A 27,631-nucleotide genomic window follows, 5' to 3' on the forward strand; every position below is an offset into this window, starting at 1 on the left:
CAGCAGTATATGCATTTGTCTTCTCAAACTGGAGCCAGAGTCCATCTCTGGAGAGTTCCACAAATCTTCCCTGGATTGGTTGCTTATTTTTGTGATAATGTTTGTCTAATATTTCAAAGACAAATGAGAACACAAAAGTAATTTTTTTCATGCAGATTTGTAACAGCTAGTATTACCCAAGGCTATCTTAATTAGGTTCTTAGCTCCCATCTTTCTGTATTATGTTATTGACTATAACCAAGAGAAGAAAATAACTAGGTCATGGAGATCCTAAATTCTAGTCTTGCCTATGATTTTCCTGAGCAAAGCAATAAAGCTAAAAAAAATGTGCAAATAATTGTACAGCAGTTATGTCCTCTACGTTTCTTCACACTACGTGAAACGTCTGCTATGTGACGACCCAAAAATATTTCCCACATTCAAGTTGTGCAAGTCGAACCCATACTTTGCGAGGTGGAGGCAAGGAATGGCTTAAGTCCGTTGTGTACACTGACTTCATGACACCCAGTCTGCATTACACGCCCATCATTACGGGAAAAAAGTAAAATATACTGAAATATATAGGCAAAAGCATTTCACCAAACTGTCTGATTCCGCACCTAAGCCGAAACTCCAGTCAGTCAAACAAAACAAAACAAGGCACCAAAACAGAAACAGGTTTTGAAAATGTAAAATAAACACAATAACATGAGGAAGGTCACTGTGGAAGACACATAGCATGCATCACGCTTTCCTTTGTTAACAAGTATCGCTGCCTCACTGCCACCACCACACTACACCGACACTCCAGTCAGTCAGACAAAAAATAGTGATGAAAATGTAGAATAACACAATAACATGTGGAAGGAATAAAGTGTACCTCATACTTTATTTATAAACTCCGCTGCCCTTGCCACCACACCACCACCATCATACCATGCTGACACCTGTCAGTCAGACAAACAAAACAGAAGAAAACAGGGACAAGTGATGAAAATGTATTGTAAACATTATAACTTCTGGAAGGGCACTGTGGAAGGCACATGCTGTGCCTCAGACTTTGCTTTGTTTACCAGCGCTGCTACCCTCGGCACCTCACCGTTACCATTTCACCCTTACCATCTTGTTGCAAAATTAATATTAAGGCATTCCAAGGCATTATGTATGGCTTAATGTATTTGTGTGTATATGTATATGCACCTTCTTGGTGTCCTGGGGCTATTTTTTTATTTTTTATTTATTTTATTTTATTTTATTTATTTATTATTTTTTTTCAAGGAAATAGCTCAAGGGCAAAAAAAAAAGAACAATAATAAAAAAAGCCTGCAAATCACTGCTCCTATAAAAAGAGTTGAGAGGAGTGGCCAAAAGAGAGGTCAGTTTTAGGAAGAGAGGTGTTCTGATACTCTCTTCTTGAAAGAGTTCAAGTTGTAGGCAGGAGGAAATACAGATGAAGGAAGATTGTTCCAGAGTTTACCAGCATGAGGGATGTAAGAGTGAAGATGCTGGTTAACTCTTGCCTAAGGGATTTGGGCAGTATAGGGATGAGCTTGAGTAGAAAGTCGCATGCAGTTAGCAAGCTCAGATGAGCACTCAGTGTAAAAATATCAATAGAAGATAGAAAGAGAGGTAACACTGTATCAGAATTTAAGAGGTACGTAGAGGAGAGGAGTTGATGAGACGAAAAGCCTTAGACTCTACCCTGTCCAAGAGAGCTGTGTGTGTGTGTAGCCCCCCCCCACACGTGAGATGCATACTCCATATGAGGGTGGACAAGACCCTGTACATGGATAGCAATTGCGTGAGGGAAAAGAACTGGTGGAGACGATACAGAACGCCCAGCCTCGAGGAAGCAGATATAATGAGAGAAGAGATGTGAAGTTTCCAGTTAAGATTTTGAGTTAAGGATAGACCGAGGGTATTTAGTGTTGAAGAAGGTGACAGCTGAGTGTTGTCAAAGAATAGGGGATAGGTGTTTGGAAGATTGTGTTGAGTTGATAGGTGGAGAAATGAGGTTTTGAGGCATTGAAGGACACCAGGTTCCTTCTGTCTCAATCGTAAATGATAGCAAGGTTTGTGGTTAAGCATTCTGCAGCCTCCAGTCTGGAGTCTTTAAGTCCTGTTGAGAGGGTCTTCTGTTGAAAGACGTTGGATAATGTAGAGTAGAGTCATCAGCGTATGAGTGGATAGAACAGTTTGTTTTGGAAAGAAGATCATTGATGAAATAACAGGGAGAGAGTGGGTGATAGGACAGAGCCCTGTGGAACACCACTGTTGGTAGGTTTAGGGGAAGAACAGTGACCGTCTACCATGGTAAAGATAGAACGGCTGGAAAGGAAACTAGAGATAAAGGTACAGAGAGAGGGATAGAATCCGTAGGAGGGTAGTTTAGAAAGCAAAGAGTTGTGCCAGACTCTATCGAAAGCTTTCGATATGTCTAGCGCAACTGAGAAAGTTTCACCGAAATGGCTAAGAGAGGATGACCAGGAGTCAGTTAAGAAAGCAAGATCACCAGTAGAACAACTCCTTGCGGAACCCATACTAGCGATCAGAAAGGAAGTCAGTAGTGGATAGATGCTTATGAATCTTTCGGTTAAGGATCGATTCAAAAGCTTTAGAAAGACAGAAAAGTAAAGCTATAGGACAGTAGTTTGAGAGATTGGAGCAGTCACCCTTCTTAGGCATAGTCTGTATGTAGGCGTACTTCCAGCAGGAAGGAAAAGTAGATGTTGAAAGGCAAAGACGAAAGAGTTTCACCAGGCATGGTGTCAGCATTGAAGCACAATTTTTTAACGACAATAGGACGCACTCCATCAGGCCCATAAGCCATCTGAGGATTGAGACCAGAGAGGGCATAGAAAATGTCATTCTTAAGAATCTTAATAACAGGCATAGTGGAGTCAGAGGGGAGATTAGTTTGAGGAATATGCCCTGAATCATCATGAGTGGAGTTTTTAGAGAAAGTTTGAGCAAAGAGTTCAGCCTTAGCGATAGATGTGACGGCAATGCTGCCATCAGGATTAAGGAGAGGGGGGAAAGATGAAGAAGTGAAATTGGAGGAGATATTTTTGGCTAGGTGCCAGAAGTCTCTGGAAGAATTAGAGAAGGTTGTGGCACTTTCTATTAATAAAAGAGTTTTTGGTTAGTCGGAGAATAGATCTAGCATTATTCCGGGCAGAAATGTAAAGATCATGATCTGCAGGAATGTGAAGGCCCTGATACCTTTTTTAAAAACTGTCTCTATCTTTGATAGCACAAGAACAAGCGTGATTGAACCAAGACATTTTAGCAGGGGAGGCGGTGGCTGAGTCGACAGAGTGACGGCACCGCGTTCAGGAGGACGCGAGTTCAATCCCCGCCCGGTGTCACCAAGCTGGAATTTTTCAGCCGCCGCCGAGTGGCTTAAAACTACCCACATGCTGTCCAGAAGACCACCTATCAACCCGGACTCTAGATTCTAGGATTAAAGATGAGTTCCGGGAGGGCAGCATGAGCCAATGCAAGGTGGCGCCACTATAAACACTCGCCTGCGCCAGAACGGGCTGGGCCGACCATCAGGCCCCACCGGGAAAGAAGCCTTGGGCTGACCATCAGGCTCCACCGGGAAGAAGCCCACCGGCGCAATAGGCCGCGACGTAAAAAAAAAAAAGAGAGAGAGAGAGATTGGGGGTATAAAAAGAATGTGGAATATGTGCCTCCATTCCAGAGACAATCACCTCTGTGATGCACTGGGCACACTCAGAGGGGTCTCTCTCCTGGAAGCAGTCATCACTCCACGGGAAATCGGAAAAGTACAACCTCAGGTCGTCCCATCGAGCTAAAGCAAAATGACTGAAGCATTGCCTCTTCGGTGGGTCCAGAGGCTGTGTGCCACATGACCTCGCAGTTGCGGCACCATGACCAAATGCCCCCAATCCAGAGGCTGTACAGGAGCGATAGGGCAGGATACAGAAATAAGGTTCTGATTGGAGGAGCCCAATGGAGAGAACAGTTTAATAGAATAAGCTGAAGTATTAGAAGTTAGGAAGAGGCCTATAATGATAGGTGTGTCTTCAAGGTGGTCAGGAATACGTGTGGGGTGCTGAACCAACTGCTCTAGATCGTTGAGGAGAGCAAAGTTGAAGGCTTGTTTACCAGGCTGGTCAGTGTAAGAGGATGAAAGCCAAAGCTGGTGGTGAACATTGAAATCTCCTAGGATGGAGATTTCAGCAGAGGGAGAGTGAGTCAAAATGTGCTCCACCTTGTAATTCAATTAGTCAAAGAATTTTACATTGTTGGTAGAATTAGGTGAGAGATAAACAGCACAGATGTATTTAGTGATAGAGTGACTATGAAGTCCTGTCCGGATGGTGGAAAATTCAGAAGAGTCAAGGTCGTGGGCACGAGAGCAAGTGATGTCATTGCGTTTGTAGATGCAACATCCAGCTTTGGAATGAAACAGGATAAAGATAGTAGAAGGGAACAGAGTAGAGATTGCTGTCAGTAGCCCCTGAGACCTGTGTTTTGGTGAGGAAAAGAAGGTGAGGTTTAGTGGAGGAGAGATGGTGTTCCACAGATGGGAAATTAGAACAAAGACCACGAATGTTGCAGAAGTTGATAAAGAAGAAATTTAAGGAGTTATCAAGACACCTCTCGGGTTGTAAGCCAAAAGGGGAGTCCTCTCAGGGGGAAATTGTGGTCCCACCCCAGGCGGAGACTCTGAGGCTATAGTAAGTTTTGCCATTTTGAATTTGAAAATTTTTGGGAAATGGTGTGTGTTGTGTGTATGTAGTGTGGTGTGGAAAGAAGAAGGATCTGTCTTTAGTGAGCATGCTGAACTACTCTCTGGTGTTGATGAGACAATAGGGAAACAAAGTGAGGAACACGGGAAGGATCTTGGGTGGGCTTGCAGCACCCTCCTCGCTTCCTGTATATACATCACCGGGAGTGGCTTACGCCTGTTTCGGTTGGTGTCTTCCTACCTACTCCTAGAGGGTGTGGCCATGCACATGTTTAATGCCACCAAGACTGCATTTCGACATTAGTGAATATCAAGTTGAAGGAAGTGGCGGCTGAGCTTGTTTTTAAATGTGTTAATAGTACAAGACTGGACCAATGAAGGTGGGAGTTTATTCCATTCTCGTGTGTGAGAGAGAGAGAGAGAGAGAGAGAGAGAGAGAGAGAGAGAGAGAGAGAGAGAGAGAGAGAGAGCATGTGTGTGTGGTGTAAGTGCCATGAGGAAGAAATTTGAGGCAGGCAGCGGTAATTTGGTATGGTGATGTCAGCATGGAAAGCCATGTGTGTACTTACCTTTTATATTGTACTTAGTGAGTAATGCAGATTAGGAGATATAGCGTGGATAAGAGAGCACATTATGCATAGTATAAACAGGGGAATGTGTAGAGAATAATTTATGAAAGTTGGCTTGTCTTGCTATGAGAATGAAGGATAGCGATTCTGTGAACTGGGTGTCTATGAGTCAAATGGGAGAGTTGATGTCAGGGAGACAAATGGATAGATGGGTAGGTAAGAATAAAGAATACATGGAGGGAGGTAGGACAGTGACAGGATTGACTGCTGCAAAAGGAAGTGCAAAAACAGGAAAGTAGCAGAGGAGAGTCCATTCAACACCTTGCAGCATTTTCTATTTGAATTTGTGTCGTGTTTTCACAATGATGTAAAACCTCAAAATATTACCATATCAGTCCTTTATAGTTTATCAAATGAAGTTCACTTCTCTTCCTACATACTTTCTTAGATTTTGCCAGGTTAATGAGAAATGCAAAGTGAAAGGAACTCACTTTTTTCCCCGCCTGTCTTGGAAATTCAGCCATAAAACTTTTAACAATGAGCGAAGCACTTTGAATATGACAGTCAAGTCGTAACATATCCTTATTATAAGTTAATCATTTTTCTGAATCTAGTTGATAACAAGAAAGTCATTGTGCTCTGTGTAAGTGTTCTTGTTTTATTCCTCAGGAGAGTGTTTTGCATTTACTGAACTCTGTGGACAGAGACACGTGGGTCCAGTGTGATAGGTGCTCAAAATGGCGCAAATTAACACACATCCTTGATCCAGCCACACTGCCTGACAGGTGGTACTGTACAATGCTGCCTGGTATGTATATCAAAGATTTGTTCTAATATAATGCACAGTTAGCTCCTGCACTTTTTGTAACTGCAATTATTGGAAAGAAAAGTAATATGTGAAGCCAATAAAAAGATCTATCTTTTTAAGTTTGTTCCTTTATTTTCTGGATTCAGGGTCGAAGGTATTCATCAAACCATTTACAAGACCTCGTTGGTAAGCCTTTTGGTAATTCTCTCTACTACAAACGCTCATTATCTTTAGGTGGCCCCGATGACGATGAAAGAATTGACTGTCACTCCTTTCATTTCCATCAGAGCTGCCTAAGCACAAGGAGCATTCTTAGTGAACAGGATTACTAGAAGGCTTATCAACGAGAGGCCTCGTGAATAGTTTGATGAATCTGACCCTTGATATTTTGTTTGGTTTCATAGTGAGTTGGTTGTGAGGGTTAAAGCTAGGGGTGAGTGGGGTTGTTTAAGATGTTTCTCTTGGAACTAAACAGTCTTCTTTGTGCTTGCGGCATCATATGCACCCACTGAAAATTTCATGATTTTTCATCATCAGTTATTCAAATTTAAGTTTTGTTTTCTTTCCTAGCAAGATTTTCATTCACGTTTTCTTACAGTTTGACAACCAAGCTTCCTTCTTTTACTTAGTAAGATTTAGTACCTTACTGTAAGAAATATATATTCATTATTTTTCATGAAATAGTTAGATTTAGTAGTCACACACACACACACACGCACACACACACACACACACATATATATATATATATATATATATATATATATATATATATATATATATATATATATATATATATATATATATATATTTATATATATAGTGGTAGAGTCTTTGACTTAGCTATCTTTTCATCCTCACATATATATATATATATATATATATATATATATATCTATATATATATATATATATATATATATATATATATATATATATATATATAGTGGTATAGAATTTGACTTAGCTATCTTTTCATCCTCCCAGTGTTTCTAATATCTCTCTCTCACTAACTTTTGACTGGTCTCCTATTGGTACAAAATAATATGGGATAACCTGATGCTGCAGACACTAATTTGTCCTGGAGTAAATTTACCACTAATAGAGGTTGTAGGAATGGAGCTGGCACCAAGGCAGTAAGTAATTTGCCATACAAACTCAGCATCAGTTAACATTACTCATTATCTCCCTTATTGTTTTTGGGCCATCCCCTCTCTAATATTTATTGTTGTTGATGGTGGGAGGGAGGCTCTGAGGGTGGTGGAGTTTGAAAAGTATGGTAAAAAAAAAGAATTCATGCATGTCTTTCCATTTTCAGACCTCAAATCTTGACACAAATAACTTACACATCTCAAAAATCTTTCTCATTTGTGTAAATGGTATAAGTAAGCCATCTGTCAGTTTTTAAATCTTCCATAGAAATAAATATATATATATATATATATATATATATATATATATATATATATATATATATATATATATATATATATATATATATATATATATATATATATATATATATATATATATATATATATATATATATATATATATATATATATATATATATATATATATATATATATATATATATATATATATATATATATATATATATTCTAAATCCTTTTTTTTTTTAGCTTCAAGTTGGTGTGTATCTCCCACAACACTGATTACTGTAAGCCTGATCCAACACATCAGCCAAACTAACGCTAAACACCGATATTAAAGAATCTTATCTTGAGTTGTCATCAAATGAAAATGTGTTACAAATCAAGTAATAATCACAAGAGAAAAAAAAAAATCACTGATTTTTCCACACTGCAGGTGTGAGCTAAATCACTTTTATAAATCATGAGGCATCAATTTGATGAGTAAGCACTCTTGCTGCACTTATGACACTTCTTATTAGTATGAATCACAGCTGGAATTGTGCCACTCATCATAAGTAAGGTTGTAAGGAGTAGGTATCTGTGCTTCCTTTAAACCTAGAGAGAGGTCCTCACTGCAGGAAGGTAATAATAAGCTTTACATAAGAATCACCTCAGTTATGTGTTAATTTCCAATTTATCAGTTTTAGGCTACTCAATATAATTGCATGTGTAGCTCACTGCACTTCTTGGACACTGTGATTCATTTATTTGTATCATTTATTTATTAATTTGTCCACAATATTTTGGTCACTTTTGACAAGTTTTTTTTAGTCCCAGGAAAAAACAATTGTCAAGTACCAGAAGAGGAATGGAATGCAAAAGAAAGTTACATATACTATGAACACCAGTTTGTAGCAGGGTCAGGTAAGAGTCTTGAGGAGTTGATGTTGAAATATGTGTAGAAGTCTTTTCATAGGCTTTATGTGTAGCTTTGTTAACATTGGTTACTGTGGTTATTGAATCATAATGTCTTCAGTGATTTATTTTAACCCCTTCACTACGGCTGGGCAAAAACAGCGCCCCGCACCATATTCGAGATCGCCACGCGCGCCAAATTTCAAATGTCGCTGTTGAATATAACAACTTTTCAGCCATAAACTCAACATAATCTTCATGTAATATATATGAAAACATGCAGAATTAAATGGTGCACGTAGAGAAACTCACTACAGCTAGGTGAAAACAGCGCCCCGCACCATATCCGGGATCGCCTTACGTGCCAAATTTCACATGCTGCTATTGAATATAACAAGTTTTCAGCCATAAACTCAACATAATCATCATGTATTATGTATGAAAACATGCAGAATTAAATGGTGCACATAAAGAAACAAATTAATTGATGATTTTGAGATGTAAGCATAAATATAGAGATAAAATAACTCGCATATTGGCTAAAGTGAGCCAGGACGCAGTATGCACGTCCTCGGATATGGTACGGTGGACACAAGGACGCAATATACGTGTCCTCGTGTTGAAGGGGTTAAATGCATCACTTTCTGGGAGGGTATAAGGAAAGAGTAAGGGAAGATAAAAGGAATTGAAAGAAAGAAGGTTTGCATTTAGATTAGGATAGGTTAGGGCGATTTAGATGAACTCCTTATATTTAAAACATATGTAAGACCACACAGCAACAGGTATAAGTTTGATATATTCAGGTTCAGGAAGGAAATAGGCAAGAACTGGATTACAAACAGAGTGGAAGACGAGTGGAACAAAATGAGGAGATATATAGTTGAGGCAAGCACAATTGGATGTTTTAAATGGAGGTTAGATATATTTATGGTTGAGAAGTTCATGAATAACCTGCATTCAGGAGCTATATACCTTGTGTGAGCCATCCTGTAAGGTCTCTTGTAGTCTTCTTTTATACCCATGTTTATCCTTTTGTATTCCACAGTGGTATGGGCTCAGGTGCCTGGAAGCCCCATGTGGCCAGCTATGGTTGACGTTGATCCTGACTACAAGAGGTATGATTGGCTCAACAGCACTGGGACAATTGTTGTAAGTATTATCAATCATCTTCAAAGTTGCAGTAAAAAATTGTAGTTGTCTGTAGTTTCTTTGAGCCTTTATTATTAAGGGCCGCTTTCACAGTCATTTAGTATGCACCCTAACCAAAGGCCCTACCAACCTGGTAACAGGCATTACCATCACCTTGATCCGCTTTCACAGTCGTTGTTTTCATATCAGCGACCACTAACCTGGTGATGATCATGACAAGACGAAGGCGGGTGATTCTGCAGTGTTGCTATGCGAAGTGGCGGGAAATGTCAACATTTTATTACATCTTCCATAGATATGGCAGTGTGGAAATAATGCTTCCCCACAATCCCCCCTCTCCCTCTCCCCTTGTGCTCCTAAAGCCTCTCTTAGAAACTGACCATCTCCACAAAAGCATCCTCCATCAAGGGCCTCATTTCGCAGCAACATGGGGCCAAAGATACACTGATATTCCTAAAACCCTTGTTGAGTCATCCTAAGATGGGGTAGGACACTTCCTATCCACCTACAGCCCACTCAATTCAATGGCGAGAACTGGCATAGAAAATAAATGCGTAAAATTTACCCACACAACTCTCCATTATCCAGCATGAAAATACATAAATTTTACACACATGATGCTGCAAGGGTGTAATTAATCCTTACTCACCCTCCCTTTATATTCATAGAGGGAAACTATTTCATTACTAACTGGCACCATCCCCTGTTTAAAAGGATGTTTACAAGAATATCCTTGCCATATTTTCTCCCACATACTTCAGCACCTATCAACAGTGGTGTCCCACAAAGCTCTGTCCTATCACCAACTCTTCCTGTTATTCATCAATGATCTTTCCATAACAAACTGTCCCATCCACTCATACGCTGACGACTCCACTCTGCATTATTCAACTTCTTTCAACAGAAGACCCTCTCAACAGGAATTGCAAGACTCCAGACTGGAGGCTGAAGAATGCTTAACCCTTTCCATCCGTGATGCAGACGTCGGCGTCACGGTATGGAAAGGGTCAAGAGGAAACGGAAGAGGATTAATCCTCTTCTAAACCTCTCAATCCTCCTCTAAATTTCTCTTAATCCTCTACCATTTCCCCTTAAGAGGTTTAGAAAAGGATTAAGAGGAAATGGAAGAGGATTAAGAGGTTTATAAGAGGACTAACCCTTTCCATACGGTGACGCCGTCAGACGCCTGTCGGACGCCGACGTTGGCGTCGCCGGAGTGAAGGGGTTAAGCTCAGACCTTGCTATCATTTCCGATTGGGGTAAAAGGAACCTTGTGTCCTTCAATGCCTCAAAAACTCAGTTTTTCCACTAATCAACTCAACACAATATTCCAAACACTTATCCCCTATTCTTCGATAACACTCATCTGTCACCTTCAACACTAAATATCCTCGGTCTCTCCTTAGCTCAAAATCTCAACTGGAAACTTCACATCTCCTCTCTCACTAAATCAGCTTCCTTGAGGTTGGGCGTTCTGAATTGTCTCCGCCAGTTCTTCTCCCCCACACAGATGCTTTCTCTGAATTGTCTCTGCTAGTTCTTCTCCCCCACACAGATGCTTTCCACATATAAAAGCCTTGTCTGCCCTCATATGGAGTATGCATCTCATGTGTAGGGGGGCTCCACTCACACATCTCTCTTGGACAGAGTGGAGTCTAAGGCTCTTCGTCTCATCACCTCCCCTCCTCTTACTGACAGCCTTCTACCTCTTAACCCGGTAGCAGCAGGGATCATGTTTCTTAATGGTCCCTCTAAGCGAGACAAATGAGAAAAAATCATCACTCACATAAACCATTTCATATTATATATCAAAGCATTTGTGATCAGTTTATGTACCATCTATTTTGGGGGGTTTAAATCATGGCACAAATTTGCCCGTTGCTGCTACACGGTAAAGCCACAAATTTGGCCCTTCGCTGCTACCGGGTTAAATTCTATCGCCATGTTGCATCTCTTTCTATCTTCTATCGATATTTTCATGCTGACTGCTCTTCTGAACTTGCTAACTGCATGACTCCCCCCCTCCCGTGGCCCTGCTGTACACAACTTTCTGCTCAAGCTCATCCCTTTACTGTCCAAATCCCTTATGCACGAGTTAACCAGCATCTTCACTCTTTCATCCCTCACGCTGGTAAACTCTGGAACAGCCTTCCTTCGTCTGTATTTTTTCCTGCCTATGACTTGACCTCTTTCATGAAGAGTGTATCAAGACACCTCTCCATCCGAAATTGACCTCTCTTTTGGCCACTCTATACTTTTCGCTATATGGGAGCAACAGTTAGCAGGCTTTGTATTTACTACATCTTCTTTTTGTTGCCCTTGAGTTGCTCTGTGCTGTAAAAAAAATTCTGCTGTTATACAATCTAATCCCAGGGGTCTGCCTGCCCTCAGGCTCTTCACTGCTCTTCTTACCTTTTGTCTCTCTTTAGCACCCTGTTTACTTAGATGTCTACTGGTAACATAACATTCCTTAAGATGTCACAATTGTTTCTCTTTCATTCATTAGATGATTATAATTACCTTATTTATTTTTCTGTGAGAGCCTTACTTCCTTTCACAATGTTATATCATTAATTCCCTCCAATTTTCCCAAATTTTCCTTTGGGTATTCTCTTACTCCACAACATTCCAAGACCATGTTTTTATTTTCATTGTATTTTACATACTAGTATTTCCTGACAAAATTTCCATCACCTTGTCGTATTATCTCAAAGCCTCTAACCTGGCATCTTACTTGTTTTATATTACCTTTCCCTTTTCCCTTTTTTCTTTTTTTGACAATTGCTTCTTATGCAGTATTATGTTCATAATTGTTTTCCCCTGAAATATAGACATATTTTGCTTTTTGTAGAAATAAAACCTCTGATAAAAATATTAAACCTATTCACAGACTTCCTACCATGTAACTTTTTTTGGCGACCCTGTGACAAGAGCTTGGGTTACCTGCAGTAATCTTAGGACCTTCAAGCAACATGATACCTATAAGAAAATTATTTGTGATGGAAAGAAGGTTAGTCAATGCTTTTTACCATTGTTTATGTAAGTCATCAATCATTTCATCTTTAACCCTTTCATTGCTAAGCGCTCGCAACGAGACTATCCCCTCATGTGCGCTTGGGAACCCCAACGGGGGAAGGGGATCTCTTTTAACCGCTATACCTCAAAAACTATTCATCACAGTTACAAAACAAAAACACCATTTGAAAGAGGAGGCCAAGATCTATAAGATTCGGTTATGTAAGCCTCTCCTGCGAAGGTACAGGCACGTTCAGGGGGTGTTTTTTGCTGTGAGTGCGACTGGTGCTCGCAGCGAGCTTTTAGCACCACCAGCAAGTGACGCTAGTGCTCGCTCTTTTAACCTCTGTATCTCAAAAACTATTCATCACAACTAAAAAACAAAAACATCATTGGAAAGAGGAGGCCAAGATCTATATGATTCAGTAATGTAAGCCTCTTCTGCAAAAGTACAGGCACGTTCAGGGAGTGTTGCCTGTGAAGACGCACATTTATACAGTACCCTCTCTCTCTCTCCACTGAATAAAGTGAGTATTTATTTTTCGATAGAAACCTTCCTCTTTTTTGATTTACATTGTTTTTGATTTACGCGACCTCTTCAAGGACACAATACTTGCGTAAATTGAGAGTTACCTGTACATACTATTTGTTATTTTTGTTTATTTTAAGGAAAAGGAGAAAATTGAGGCAGGAAAGAACTTTCTCCCAGGCAGAGAGCATTCATGTACATAATGCGGACGGGCTGTAGTACCTTTTTATGTAGGAAATTCAGCTATAAAGAAACATTTCATGATTTTTGTCCATGTTGAAACCAGCTTGAGAGGAATGAGAACTTACTGATTTATGAAGGAACACAATGTTTCTTTTTTTTTAGCTTACTGTGTTGAAGTTGAGAGAAAAAACGCATGTGTAATATTAACTTGAAATTTTCAGAACCCAACTAGAGATCCCTTGCTGCGCCGGGCAGTGGAGGAGGCTACTCATGCTCTGTCCATGGAGGTTGGGCGCCGTAGAAGGACCTACACATTTGTGGCCAGGTAATATTACAGAGCTTTGTTCTATTTTAACTGACCATTTCAAGTAAGATAACAAAATGTAATACTTTTATAACTAGAAGTAAGTTGTAATATGATCTGTAATGCAGTGCTAAGCCAAAACTTTGCAATGTATGAATAAAAAATGCATCTTGCTATGCCTTTGAGAAATATCATTCCATTCAGATTCTGATAGCTTGCTTTGGCAGGTTTTTCTAATCATACCTTCAGCTTTAATTCTTTAGTTATGTCATTCTTGCTCTCATTCAACCTGTTTATAATTCTCAGTTATACATTTCAGCTTAAATTCCTTTGTGATGTTCAACATGCTTACATTCCGTCTGTTTACAATTTCTAATCAGTAATTCATCAAACTTTCTGGTTATTATCGAAATTTCTCATCTTCATTATACATAACCCTTTCCTTGCGCGCGGTGCGGACGCAACTATCCCCTCAGGTGCAGTCGGGCAGCCCAATGGGGGGTCTCTTTTAACCTCTGTATCTCAAAAACTATTCATCACAGCTAAAAACCAGAAACACCACTGGAAAGAGGAGGTCCAGATCCATAGGAGTCGGTTATGTATTCCTCTCTTGCGAATGTACATGCACGTTCAGGGAGTGTTGTATGTTAACACTTACGTCGGTGCGTGTGGGATGATCAGCCATATTGAGGTAACTGCGGACATCTCTCCTTCAGACTCTGGCAAGGGAGTATTGCCAACTGCAATATTTACAACTATTTGGTCAAAGAATCAGTCAGGTGATAGGTGAAGCTATGCAAAAATGCCGCTATATTGAGCAAGAACATCCACCAGTTACTTGTCCGTAGATTTGCCGTGCTGGGCTGATATGATTTTCCACCAAATTTAGTGAAGAACCCACTCAATTGGCAATCCTGTGTCGTGAGATTTTTTTTTTTTTTTTTTTTTTTTTTTTTTACAACAAAGGAGGCAGCTCAAGGGCACAAAAAAAGAAAACAATAATAAAAAAAAGCCCGCTACTCGCTGCTCCTAAAAAAGAAACAAAAGAGGTGGCCGAAAGGAAGATCAAATACGGGAGGAGAGGTGTCCTGATACCCTCCTCTTGAAAGAGTTCAAGTCGTAGGCAGGAGGAAATACAGATGAAGGAAGATTGTTCCAGAGTTTACCAGCGTGAGGGATGAAAGAGTGAAGATGCTGGTTAACTCTTGCATAAGGGGTTTGGACAGTATAGGGATGAGCATGAGTAGAAAGTTGAGTGCAGCGGGGTCGTGGGAGTGGGGGAGGCATGCAGTTAGCAAGTTCAGAAGAGCAGTCAGCGTGGAAATATCAATAGAAGATAGAAAGAGAGGCAACATTGCGGCAGAATTTAAGAGGTAGAAGACTATCAGTATGAGGAGGAGAGCTGATGAGACGAAGAGCCTTAGCCTCCACTCTGTCCAGAAGAGCTGTGTGAGTGGAGCCCCCCACATGAGATGCATACTCCTTACGAGGGCTGACAAGGCCCTTGTATATGGACAGCAACTGTGCAGGGAGAAGAACTGGCGGAGAACGCCCAGGAGGAAGCTGATTTAGTAAGAGATGAGATATGAAGTTTCCAGTTGAGATTTTGAGTTAAGGATAGACCGAGGATGTTTAGTGTTGAGGAAGGTGATAGCTGGGTGTTGTCAAAGAATAGCGGATAGTTGTTTGGAAGATTGTGTCGAGTGGATAGGTGGAGAAACTGTGTTTTTGAGGCGTTAAAGGACACCAGGTTCTTCTTGCCCCAATCGGAAATAATAGTAAGGTCTGAGGCTAAGCGTTCTGCAGCCTCCAGCCTTGAGTCGTTAAGTTCCTGAAGGGTGGGTCTTCTGTTAAAAGAAGTTGAGTAATGCAGAGTGGAATCATCGGCGTAGGAATGGATAGGACAGTTCGTTTCGGAAAGAAGATCATCAATGAACAACAGAAAAAGAGTGGGAGATAGGACAGAACCCTGTGGGACACCACTGTTAATAGATTTAGGGGAAGAACAGTGACTGTCTACCACGGCAGAAATAGAACGGTCAGAAAGGAAACTGGAGATAAAGGTACAGAGAGAAGGATAGAAACCGTAGGAGGGTAGTTTAGAAAGCAAAGATTTGTGCCAGACCCTATCAAAAGCTTTTGATATGTCCAGCGCAATAGCAAAAGTTTCACCGAAACGGCTAAGAGAGGATGACCAAGAGTCAGTTAAGAAAGCTAGGAGATCACCAGTAGAACGCCCCTTGTGGAACCCATACTGGTGATCAGATAGAAGGTCAGAAGTGGAAAGGTGCTTTTGAATCTTCCAGTTAAGGATTGATTCAAAAGCTTTAGATAGACAAGAAAGTAAAGCTATAGGACGGTAGTTTGAGGGATTGGAGTGGTCACCCTTCTTAGGCACAGGCTGTATGAAGGCATACTTCCACCAAGAAGGAAAGGTAGATGTTGACAGGCAGAGGCGAAAGAGTTTGACCAGGCAGGGTGACAGCACGGAGGCACAGTTTTTAAGGACAATAGGAGGCACTCCATCAGGTCCATAGTGTTGGAACACTCTCATACGTGGGAGATTTGAGTGCAGGTGGAGCTCACAGCAAGCGTTTAGCGCCACCAGCAAATACGCCTAACGCTCGCTGCGAGCGTTTAGCAATGGAAGGGTTAAGAGCTGTTACTGGTTGAGGGATCAACTTTTTTTTTTTTTTTTTTTTTTTACAGCAAAGGAAGCAGCTCAAGGGCAAAAAAAGTAATGATGTTAAAAAAAAAGCCCACCAAACACTGCCCCTATAAAAAGAGTTTAGAGGAGTGGCCAAAAGAGAGATCAATCTCGGCTGGAGAGGTGTTTCGATACTCTCCTTTTGAGAGAGTTCAAGTCATAAGCAGTAGGAAATACAGATGAAGGAAGATTGTTCCAGAAATTACCAGTGCAAGGGATGAAAGAATGAAGATGCTGGTTAACCCCTGTATAAGGGATTTGGACAGTATAGGGATGAACTAGAGTAGACAATTGAGTGCAGGAGGGGGGGAGGCATGCAGTTAGCAAGTTCAGAAGAGCAGTCAGCATGAAAGTATCGCTAGAAGATAGAGAGGTAACATGGCAGTGAAATTTAAGGAGACTGTCAGTAAGAGGAGGGGAGTTGATGAGAAGAAGAGCCCTAGACTCTACTCTGTTCAAGAGAGCTGTGTGTGTGGAGCCCACCTCCTACACATGAGATGCATACTCCATACAAGGGCAGACAAGGTCCCTCTATATGGAAAGCATCTGGGAGGGGGAAAAGAACTGGCAGAGATAATACAAAACACCCAACCTTGAGGAAGCTGATTTTGTAAAAGAGGAGATAAGAGGTTTCCAGTTCAGATTTTGAATTAACCCTTTCATTGCACATGGTGAGGGACGCGATGATACCTCCAGGTGCACTCTGGTCTCTCTTAACTGCTATATCTCAAAAACTATTCATCACAGCTAAAAAACAAAACACCATTGGAAAGAGGAGGCCCAGATCTATAAGATTCAGTTTTGTATGCTGTTGTATTATTTCATATGTGCTGTGTAGAGTCGATAAAACTTGTTGTACTATTGAGCTATTTCTTGCAGTACACGCAAGCAGCCAGCCTTGGGAGGCAACAGAGGGTGGTGCGGGGCAGGGTAGTATGGCCAACTGAAATATTTACAACTATGTTAAAAAAATCAATCAGGTGATTGGTGAAGCTATGTAAAAATGCCGCTATAATGGACGAGAACATCGGGCAGTTACTCGTCAGTATATTTTCTGCGCTAGGCTGATATGATTTTCTACCAAATTTAGTGGAAAACCCACTGAATTGGCAATGCTGTGGGGTGAGAAATATTGTTGGAACACACTCATACGCGGGAAATTTGAGTGCGACTGGAACTCGTAGCGAGGATTTAGCACCACCGGTAAGTTAAGCTAGTCCTTGCTGCGAGGATTTAGCAACGAAAGGGTTAAGATAGACCGAGGATGTTTATTGTAGAAGAGGGTGACAGCTGAGTGTTATGGAAGAATAGAGGATAGGTGTTTGGCAGGAACTTGTGATTTTCTCCTCTTTCATAGATGAAACATGAAACTTAATACTACATTCGTTACAGGTACAAAGGCAGCATTGGGAGAAATTCTGTCGACAATCAGTCAGGTAAGATGATGTACAATAAGCACGATGTAGTGAACAGATCTGAGCTAACTCCTTACTACTTTCTTCTTTTAAACAAATTTCCATTAATTTGAAGTTCCATTATTTTTGTTACTGGAGTATTTCATAAACATCAAATGTGAGCCTTTATATCTTTATCAAACAACCACAGTTTAAGGTAACACATGAATTATATAATGAATTATAATGATAGTGTCTGATGATGCAAAGAGTGGTGGAAGAAGAGAACTGAATAAGATTGAGATTAATTTTGTTGTTGGAGCAAAAGTGGAAAGTGGAATTCAATGTCAAGCAATGTAAAGTTCTGGAATTGGGCAAAGGAACCAGTAAACCAAGCTGGTATTGTAAAATAGAGAGCAATCAAATTAAGAAGGCACAAGATGAAAAAGATTTAGACATTGTACTGCAAAACAGTGTTATCTCCTGAGAAAAACGAAGGCAAAATTATAAGAGATGTAAGATCATGTAAGATCCTATAACCATTATAAACATTAGAATAGCATTCCATTACATGGTTGAGGATATGATGAAGCTAATTGTGTCAGTAATTTGACCAAAATTGGATTATGCAGCAGTGGTGTGGCCTCCACACAAAGATGAATACTAGGGATCGAAGTAGAAAGAATAATTGAGAGAGCAGCAATGAAAATGAAGCCAAGGTTGAGAGATATGACATATGATGAGATATTGGAAAGATTGGGTTTGCCAAACTTTGAGGATTGAAGAGTAAGAGATCTGATTTCCTTGTACTGTGATAAGGGAATAGAAACAATTGGTAGGGATTTGTTTGTATGAGACTTGGAGGAAAAAAAAAGTTAACAATAAGAAATTGAGGAAGACATACAGATACATATTAAGTAATAAAGTAAAACTGAAAATAATAGAAACATATGTTCCTCCATACACAACATCTTGGACTAAAGAAAAATATAATGAAATGATAGAAAACACAGTGAATGAATTTGACGCAGAACTTAAAAGTGAGAGAAAAGTTATTCTGATGGGAGACTTTAATTGTAAAGAAGTAAATTGGGAAGAATTTGAAACTAAAGTGAGTAAAAATTCATTGGGGTGCTAAACTACTTGACTTGGCAGAAAATAATCTCTTTAATCAATGGGTGAGGGAAGAAACTAGATACAGAGGAAATGACCAACTGGCAAAACTGGATCTAATATTTACAAAAGGAATGAACATAGAAGGAGATGTAAAGCATAAATGCCCGTTTGGAAAGAGTGATCATGAAGTGTTTCAAGTAGAAATTAACTAATTGTGTAAAAGTGTTTGAAGAAAAGCATAAAGTGAAAAGGAGAAATTACTTAAAGCTAGATATGAGGAACTTAAACTTTTTTCAGTAATATGAACTGGGCAGAAATAAAAGAGGCTAAGAGTGTACAAGAAAAATATAATTGCTTTCTTGAAATTTATAATGTAGGAGTTAGAGGATATGTACCATATTACGAAATAAAGAAACAAGGAAACATAGAATGTTTTAACAAGAAATGTATGGATTCTAAAAAGGTGAGAGATAAAGCATGGAATAATTATAAAAGAAGGAGAAATTAAAAAAATTGAGATAATTACAAACAGCCGAGAAATGAATATACACAAGTGAGGAGAGAAGAAGAAAAGAAATATGAAAAAAACATAGTGGGAAAAATGTAAAGATGAGCCTAAACTATTCTATAGATATGTAAACAGAAAACTGAAGAAAAGAGAGTATAACAGTGATAGAAGAAAATGACACAACTTATGATAAGGACAAGGAAATTAGTGAAGTGATGAATATAAATTGAGGCCCCGTGTGCCAGAGGGGCCTCAGACGACACCACGTGGATACAGGGCGACTGCTTTGTTTATGGGCAACCGACCTTGGCCGTGTGTGAAACACTTCCGGAAAAGTTTGAGTTGCCCAATTTGACACCAGCAGCTTCAGACTCCCTCAGTTGAGTGACCGTGTTCACCGTGTTCACACGTGCTGGGGTGGGATTCACAGAGATGCGTGCTAATGGCCTGCAGTAAAAACGACTAACTATCGATTTAACTATCACTGTTAACTTCAGAACAAACCTTTAATTTTGTCGTTACTTTCGCAGGCAGTGCCATGTTGATACACTGGATGCAGGGTGACTGCTTTGTTTACGTTGCGGATATGGGTAACCAACCTTGGAAATGTGTGACGCACACCTGGAATAGTTGGAGTTGCCCCTACTGCCAATGCGGTTGGAGGAAAAAGGCCCAGTGTGACACCACCTTATGGACAACCGACAACTCACTCCCAGTTGGGCGTCCAAGTGTTGCCCATAGCCCCAACGGTTGGAGGAAATCAGTCATTGTGACACTGCTTTAAGGCACCGAGGCTTCTGATTGGGTGAATGCCGTCGATGACACCATCGGACTCACAGCTAATCACAAGCGTGTTTTCAGAATTGCCAGTCAATTGTAAGGCAGCCGCCTTTAATTGCGGCTTCAAAACGACCTGTTCTCACTTTCCACGTTCCTCCTTTTACCAAGGTATGTTTTTTGAGATAACAAGGGAGCAAAGTCGAAAAAAAAAGTCAGTTTCTCCACGGATCGGAACCAATCAGCGCTTTTTCAGTGTTTTCAATACCCTGAGTTTCACGATCCTCAAGTTTAGTGCTATACTTTTGGAACGAAGCAAGCATAAAACTCGGGAGGGTACTGTACAGCTTTCCTCATAGAAGTGTGGATTTGTGGAACAGTTTGGAGGAAGAAGTGGTGGAGACGAAGAGTGTCCATCAAATGAAAGAAAGATTGGAAAAAGTAAACAAAGAGACAGGACTATCTGAGCCTAGCTTAGGCCCTGTATGCTACAAATAGGTAAATACACACACACACTAATTAATTTTCTACACAAGTGTCTGCTTAGTCCCAATTGCTTGTGTAGGCTGAAGGACGGACCTAGATGCAATTTCACAGTTGTATTATTGGAAAGTAAAACTTTTTTTCTTTTTCAGAAACTTCTGAGGTGAAGACAGCACCTTTGAAGACTTTTGGACATAAGAAAAAAAAAAAAGTATCCCCAGCAGTAATGAAACCTATTTCACAGGAGCCAGCAGATACTGTTGAGATGAGTGATAATGATGGAAACAGATCTCAGTTTCCAAAAGATAATGAAATTATGGACAGAGATAAATCTGAAAGTAGATTGGAAAGACAAGAACAAAGTACAAATGAGAGCTTTGACAAACAAAATTTAAACAAAAATAATTCTGAGTATGATCAATATCAGACAAATGACAAAAATGAGGAAGATAGCAGGATTGGTGGAGGATTCATGGATACTATGAATACTGACAACACAGAAGGAGCTTCAGAAATGGAGTTTTGTGATAAAGAGTGTTCCTATGATGACCAGTATATTAACATTGATGAATGTCATGAAACTGACAAAGAAACTACAACAGAAGGTAATCCTAACAGTACCTTGAAAAATATTAATGTCCCAAGTAAGATGACTAAGAAAAAGAACATGATAAAAAGTTGTACTGGCATTAAAAAAAAAATGGAGAAAATGAATATTATTAATAAGGACAATATTGTTTCTTCTGAATATGATTTAAACTGTAATGAAGTGTATGAATCTGATTTACAAGGAAATGAAGAAACGTTTAACAGTATGCATGGGTCTGATTTACAAGATAATGAAGACACCCTTGCCAGTTTGGATGGAACTGATTTACAAGATAATGAAGACACTCTTGACAGTGTGCATGGGACTGACTTACAAGATATTGAAGAAGCCAATGACAGTGTGCATGGAACTGACTTAAAAGATAGTCAAGACTTTTTTGATAGTATGCATGGGACTAATTTACAAGTTAATGAAGACACCTTTGACAGTCTTCATGGAACTTACATACAAGACAGTGAAGAAGTTATTGACAGTCTTCATTGGACTAACATACAAGATAATGAAGACACCCTTGACAGTGTACATGAGACTGACATGCAAGATAATGAAGACACCCTGGACAATGCAAATGGGACTGACATGCAAAATAATGAAGCCACTGACAGTATACTTGGAACTGATTTACAAGATGATGAAGATACCCATGATGATATGCATGATACTGACTTACAAGATAATGAAGAAGCAGGAAGTCATTATCAAGAGCAAGATGAAAATGAAATAAATTATAAACAGAGTTATCCAGATGATGAGCAACATGATACTGTAAGTACTCCTGAACATAACAACACAGAAAATGAAATAGAAAAATACTGTTTTGAAGGTGGTACTAGTGAATTTGTTGAACACTATGACCAAGATGGTAATGATGAATATGATGAACAAGATGATATGGAAAACAATTATGAACAAGATACTAGCATTTATGAAGGGCAAGGCAATGAAGACAGTTGTGAAGATAATAAATACACCTTCACAAAAAATACTGAATATGATGATGGTCAAGATGATGAAGGCAGTTATGAAGCACCCAGTAATTGTGATTATGAAGATGATGATTTTGAAGATAATGAAGGCCAGGATATTGATGACAGTGGTGCAGCACAAAACTTGGATGATGGAGACAATGAAGACGGTTATAAACATCAGAATGAGTGTCATTATGAAGAACAAGATCCAAATGATGATGGTGAAAATGGATGTAATTATGAAGATCAGCTAATTGATGATAACAAAGAACACATTTTAGGTGATTATGATGATGGTAATGGAAGTGAGCATAAGGAATTTAATGATAATTACAAATATGACAAGACTGATGAATATGAATCCCATGATTATGAAGAGCAACCCAATGATTCTTCCAAAGACTAAAATAAGTCAAGGAGGAGTGTGAGACATACAAAGGTGAATGTGAGAAGCATTATGGCATTAAAGTATAAAGGAAGATTCATCTAATTAGAATTTATGATGATAGAAGGGAGGTCACTATGTAAAAGACCTTTGCTGATACTACCAATACAAGAATTTTAATGCATATGTACTCATATTAATAATGATGAACATTATCCTACAGGACTGATTCGGAAATCCTTTAGAATGGGTTATGTTTGTTAATTTGTATGCACCGTTTTTATTATCATTTATATTAGGGAAGAAAAGTCAAGGTATAAAGAAAAATTTTAAAACCAAGAATCTATCTCCTTGATCTTTATATTGATGGCAGTTTTTTTCATTACTCAGTTCAGTTTATAATAGTTTTTTTACTACGCTTTTCATATTATTTCTCCTTAGATGGTAATTACATTTATGGGGTTCATTGACATTATTTTTTATAAAAAATTGAGTATGAGACAGCAGTATAGGTTTATACCCTAGATCGTGTAGATTTTGTCCTTGGATTGCTGCCAAATAGAGGACTTAATTTTATTGATGTATTTTTCTGAAAATATATTTTTTTATTTGAAAGGATTCTTGAACTTTTGAGTTAATGGCTTTAATGAACTTTTAAGTACAGACCTATACACTCTGACTTTTAGGTGTAAGTGCATGGTGTGAGAGAGCTTTCAATGGGTTATTTCATAGAATTATTGCACTTGAGTTTGACATTTCATGATGTATAATTTTTTTTCAATATATAGTAAACAAACAACTTTCTAATGCTGATCCACTAAATTTTCCTAAATTAGATGATTCACAGTGTTCTTTGTATTCCTGGCTGCCTTGGGGACACACCCAACACTAACCTCTTCCTAACCTCTAATCCTTCAGCTTGCCCTGTTAAACTGTACTCTCTGCTGGGCTCCTTTGATTACAACTATATTTCTATATTCTATCCTATTGCTACTTTACAGCCTCAGAACCCATGGAGGAAATGATACTTCTTGCATTATGCTTCAGCTGACCAGAAAGACCGAAGGATGTACCTTTCAGCACTTACTCGTCTAACATCCATTTCTCTGTCCATTGCATCTTTTTATCTTGCCTGAGGTACAAATTTCCTTCATCTAACCCACCTCTCTTATCCTTGGTTGTGTCCAGGTGACCCACTGGCTTAGAAGTTCTCACTAAAGTTTAAAGTAGCATGTGTCATGTGATATTTCGCCTTTATAATCAGTAGTTTTAAGGGAAGCATCACACAAATATTTTTGAAAAATCAAAATATTTGAAGAAATCTCATGTTCTAGGGCACTTCAGCTATCATGTCACAATGTTTTATAGGGAAACACGTAAAACTGAAAGAGTTAAGGTTGATTTTTTCCACCCACCCCCCTTCCATGTCAGGGCAGGGAACGCGTTGGTGCATACGTCTTCAATTCCTTTTTCTGCGAAAAAAAATCCGTAATGGAAATTCATATGACATTCACTGGCATCTAGAGGCAAACTGGCATCTCTATCACACTCAAGGCTTCACTACTCACTCCTCTCACAAGCTTAGATGCGAATGAACAGTGGAAGAGGCTGGTTGTTGCTCCTCGCCACTCATCCTTCCATCATTCCTGCTCCTTTCAGACCATATATCCTCACTCCTTTTGTTTATGACACACTGTTTACTGCACACTACATTGTTGTTACACCACCATGCCGAAGGCATCAAGTTCCAAAGAAGCTCAGAAACAGAGAATGTTAGCTGTAGTCCAACACTGCCGTTCGACATGTGAAGCGGTGACCATGAATCTGCCACCCCCATCTCCACCCACCCCCCTCCTCAACCACTGATAATACTGAATTCTCACAGGGCTGTGCTAGCTTTCCACAGTTTGTTGGCTTACAAGAGCCACAGCCATTAGGGATGCCTCCATGCACACCTACCGCAGCACAACTCACCTAACATGACACATTGTCTTCACACCAAAAGCGTATGAAGATGATGAAATACGCTACTTAACCTGAGAAAACTTTTAGTAGGAGGTCCATTATTTCAGAACGCTAACTCCAGGCATTGGCTTCAGGGCTGAGGTGCCCCCGTATGTGGTGTAGAGGCAATGTAGGTGGTGCCTTCTGTTACTCTCGCCTTTGAGCGATTAATATGCTTTGCAGTAAGGGGGGACCAGATACCAGCTATACACTAGAACTCGACTAAAAATGATTTTTTCAACGTTCAACATTTTTCAATTATGGATAAATAGTTGCACAAATTCAGAAAAACCATCACGAGAACCAAAATAATGAAAAATTCCTAACTAAAAAAGAATGAAATTTAAAGGTCTCAAACGATGAATCATTTAGATATCCTATAATGCATATTTGGTATTTCTTTTCATCACTAAGTCATTAGATAGGAAAGTAGTTGTCAGTTATATTTTTCCAAAAAAATATATATATATTTTTTTCCAGTTATGAATCGAGCTATAGATCTGAAAATGAGTGTATATTATTTTGGCATAGGCATATGTTTCACATAAATATAACCGTGGCAATTCACGGCAACTAAGAAATGGTGTGATGCTTCCCTTGAGGGTTGCCTTCTATGGATTTGATGTGTTGATGGAAGTGAATGAGGCAGGTGAGAGGGGCCATAGTGGGGACTCTGCCAGCAGTACTCCACAGAAGTCTCCAGAACAACCATCACACTGAGCACCTCATTAATTGACTCCTTTAAGGTAATTTTTACATTATTCATGTCAGTTCATTTCAGTCTTATCATTTCATGTAAAAATTGTAGTGATAGGAGGGTTTCATGTGAAAAAAAATGATGAATGTTTTAGTGACTATCAATTCATGTCTTTACTAAAAATTGAATTTTTCAGGCACCAGGGAGATGATATTGGCAATATCCTACTGTAAGTATTATACATCAATTAATCAATCATTGGGGCTTGTTCCCTCCCCCACCCTATGACGCCAAGCCCAGGGGTTCCTCTGGGCAAGTCTCTATGCAGGCCCCCTTCCCATCCTGAGTACCTCCTAGCAGGATCCATTAACTTGCTCTAGCCAGGAACTCAGTGAGTGCCCCCTTGGCCTCCTCCACCCCAGATTGTTTCTTAGAGAAACGACCTGATGCACAGGGTTGGCTTTAGAGTGGCATGCCACATGCCTGTATAGCTGGAGTTACTGTTAATGGACTTTGAGGGTAATATGTGTTGAGTCAGTCTCACAGAGGAGTCGGTGGCTTGACACAGTCATTCTAGCGATATCCCATGATTTTGCGAAGACACTTATTAACAAAGGCATCAATCTGCCTTTCCAAATCACTGTAGTGTCCATGTCTAACGACCTTAAAGTAAGATGGGAAGCACATGCATTTTGATCTTTGTCCTACTTCACAGGTATCGACAACGCCATATACTCGAGCTGAGCTAGTCCATAACACCGTCGGGCAAGCCAATTCACTTCAAGACTTTATGGCAAAACCTGTCATTGTTCTGAACTAACCAAGGTATGTGAAAATTACCAAAATCTCAATGTCCTTGCTACATGCATGAACAAACTCTATTTTATCTAGCAAGCCTCCAAACACTTGTACCTTGGTGTTGGCCCAAGAGACCTGGAGTCTCAAGGGCTTCGCCTTCTCGTACAGTGCCTCGAGAGTCATCACCATAACCTCCACTGACTCGGCAAGGATTACTGCATCATCAGCTACAACAAAGCCAGCAGCTGCCCCACAATGACTGGTCCACAACTCTGACTAGTGCCAAGACCATACAAATGTTGAAAAGCAATGGGATGAGGACGCATCCCTGCCTCACTCCCACATTCATGGGAAAGAAGCTGTCCCCACCCCCTCTGACACTCCACAGCACTCTCAGTTCCAGAATACAGGCTAGTCAGCAAATCAATGGTCACAGGAGATTCCAGAGTGCCTTGCGATGCACTGAATGAAACGCCCTCTTCAGATCAACATAGGCTGCAAGCGTCCCCTGTCGAAGCTTACGTCAGTGCTCCACCAGTACACAAAATGCTTGGATACGGTCAATGATTGACTTACCAGGGGTGAACCCAGACTTCTCAGGTCTCTAAAGCTTTTTGAGGTTTGTATACTCTATGGTACAATTAATACTGATGTATAGATGGGGTAGAAAAGTGCTAAACTAGAAAAAAAAGATGTAGAAATAGATTTAGTGTACCAAGGCTGAAAGAGCCTCCGGAGAAAAACTTGTGGCATCTTTTCTTAAATTAGACTCGATAAGTGGCCCTAACAGCATTTTTATTGAACAGCAATTCATACACTTGGGAAACAGAATAATTATAGAAATACCTTTTAACCCTTTCACGCACCAAAAGTTTAATAAGTTTCTCTTTCCACTGCGACATCTGTCTGGGGCTCCCTAGGGGGCCTCGCGGAATGGCCTGACCGTGCTGCAAAAATTCTATCGATTTCACCCACAAGTATTCTTTTTTCCTGGCATTATTATATATTGTTGGTTTTGGAAGACTGAAAAAAACAATTTAACCGTTTCCATCCGTGACGCAGATGTCGGCGTCACAGTATGGAAAGGGTCAAGAGGAAATGAAGAGGATTAATCCTCTTCTAAACCTCTCAATCCTCCTCTAAATTCCTCTTAAGAGGTTTAGAAGAGGATTAAGAGGAAATGGAAGAGGATTAAGAGGTTTAGAAGAGGACTAACCCTTTCCATACAGTGACACTGTCGGACGCCGACGTCGGTGCCGCCGGAGTGAAGGGGTTAAACTTGCAGTGATTCTCAAAGTGTGTGCCGTGGCACACTAGTGTGCTGCCATTATCTCCTTGGTGTGACGCGAAAATTTTGGGGGGATTTTGATTGTGTACATAATATAATGAAACTATTGTAAATTGTAATTTATATTTATCAAGTGTGAATATATATATATATATATATATATATATATATATATATATATATATATATATATATATATATATATATATATATATATATATATATATGAAAGGGCAGGTGTGCCGCAAAAATATTAGTTGTTTCTTAGTGTGCCGTCTTACTAAAGAGTTTGAAAACCACTGGGTTAAAGGGATGACAGTCATGTTCACAGGCTGCCTACTGAGAGACA

The 27,631-nt window shown here is 39.7% G+C and overlaps 1 protein-coding gene across 12 annotated transcripts in view; it reads left to right on the forward strand.

Annotated features, from left to right (window-relative positions):
- Positions 1 to 27,122, forward strand: part of LOC127009656 (protein PFC0760c-like) — a 43,300-nt gene extending 16,178 nt beyond the window's left edge. For 9 of the 12 annotated variants that reach the window (XM_050882920.1, XM_050882929.1, XM_050882925.1 and 6 more), the window contains 8 exons: positions 5,938 to 6,076; positions 8,284 to 8,376; positions 9,413 to 9,516; positions 12,407 to 12,526; positions 13,465 to 13,568; positions 17,647 to 17,690; positions 20,685 to 25,245; positions 25,393 to 27,122. In XM_050882920.1, coding sequence (XP_050738877.1) covers positions 5,938 to 6,076; positions 8,284 to 8,376; positions 9,413 to 9,516; positions 12,407 to 12,526; positions 13,465 to 13,568; positions 17,647 to 17,690; positions 20,685 to 22,516 — 2,436 coding nt within the window. In that variant the 3' untranslated portion in view covers positions 22,517 to 25,245; positions 25,393 to 27,122. Of the gene's footprint in view, positions 1 to 5,937; positions 6,077 to 8,283; positions 8,377 to 9,412; positions 9,517 to 12,406; positions 12,527 to 13,464; positions 13,569 to 17,646; positions 17,691 to 20,684; positions 25,246 to 25,392 lie in introns of those variants that run through there. The other 3 variants (XM_050882930.1, XM_050882924.1, XM_050882931.1) reach the window with 3 other exon arrangements.
- Positions 27,123 to 27,631: the final 509 nt, after the last annotated feature.

Source organism: Eriocheir sinensis, chromosome 41, assembly GCF_024679095.1.
Source record: "Eriocheir sinensis breed Jianghai 21 chromosome 41, ASM2467909v1, whole genome shotgun sequence".
NCBI lineage: Eukaryota > Metazoa > Arthropoda > Malacostraca > Decapoda > Varunidae > Eriocheir > Eriocheir sinensis.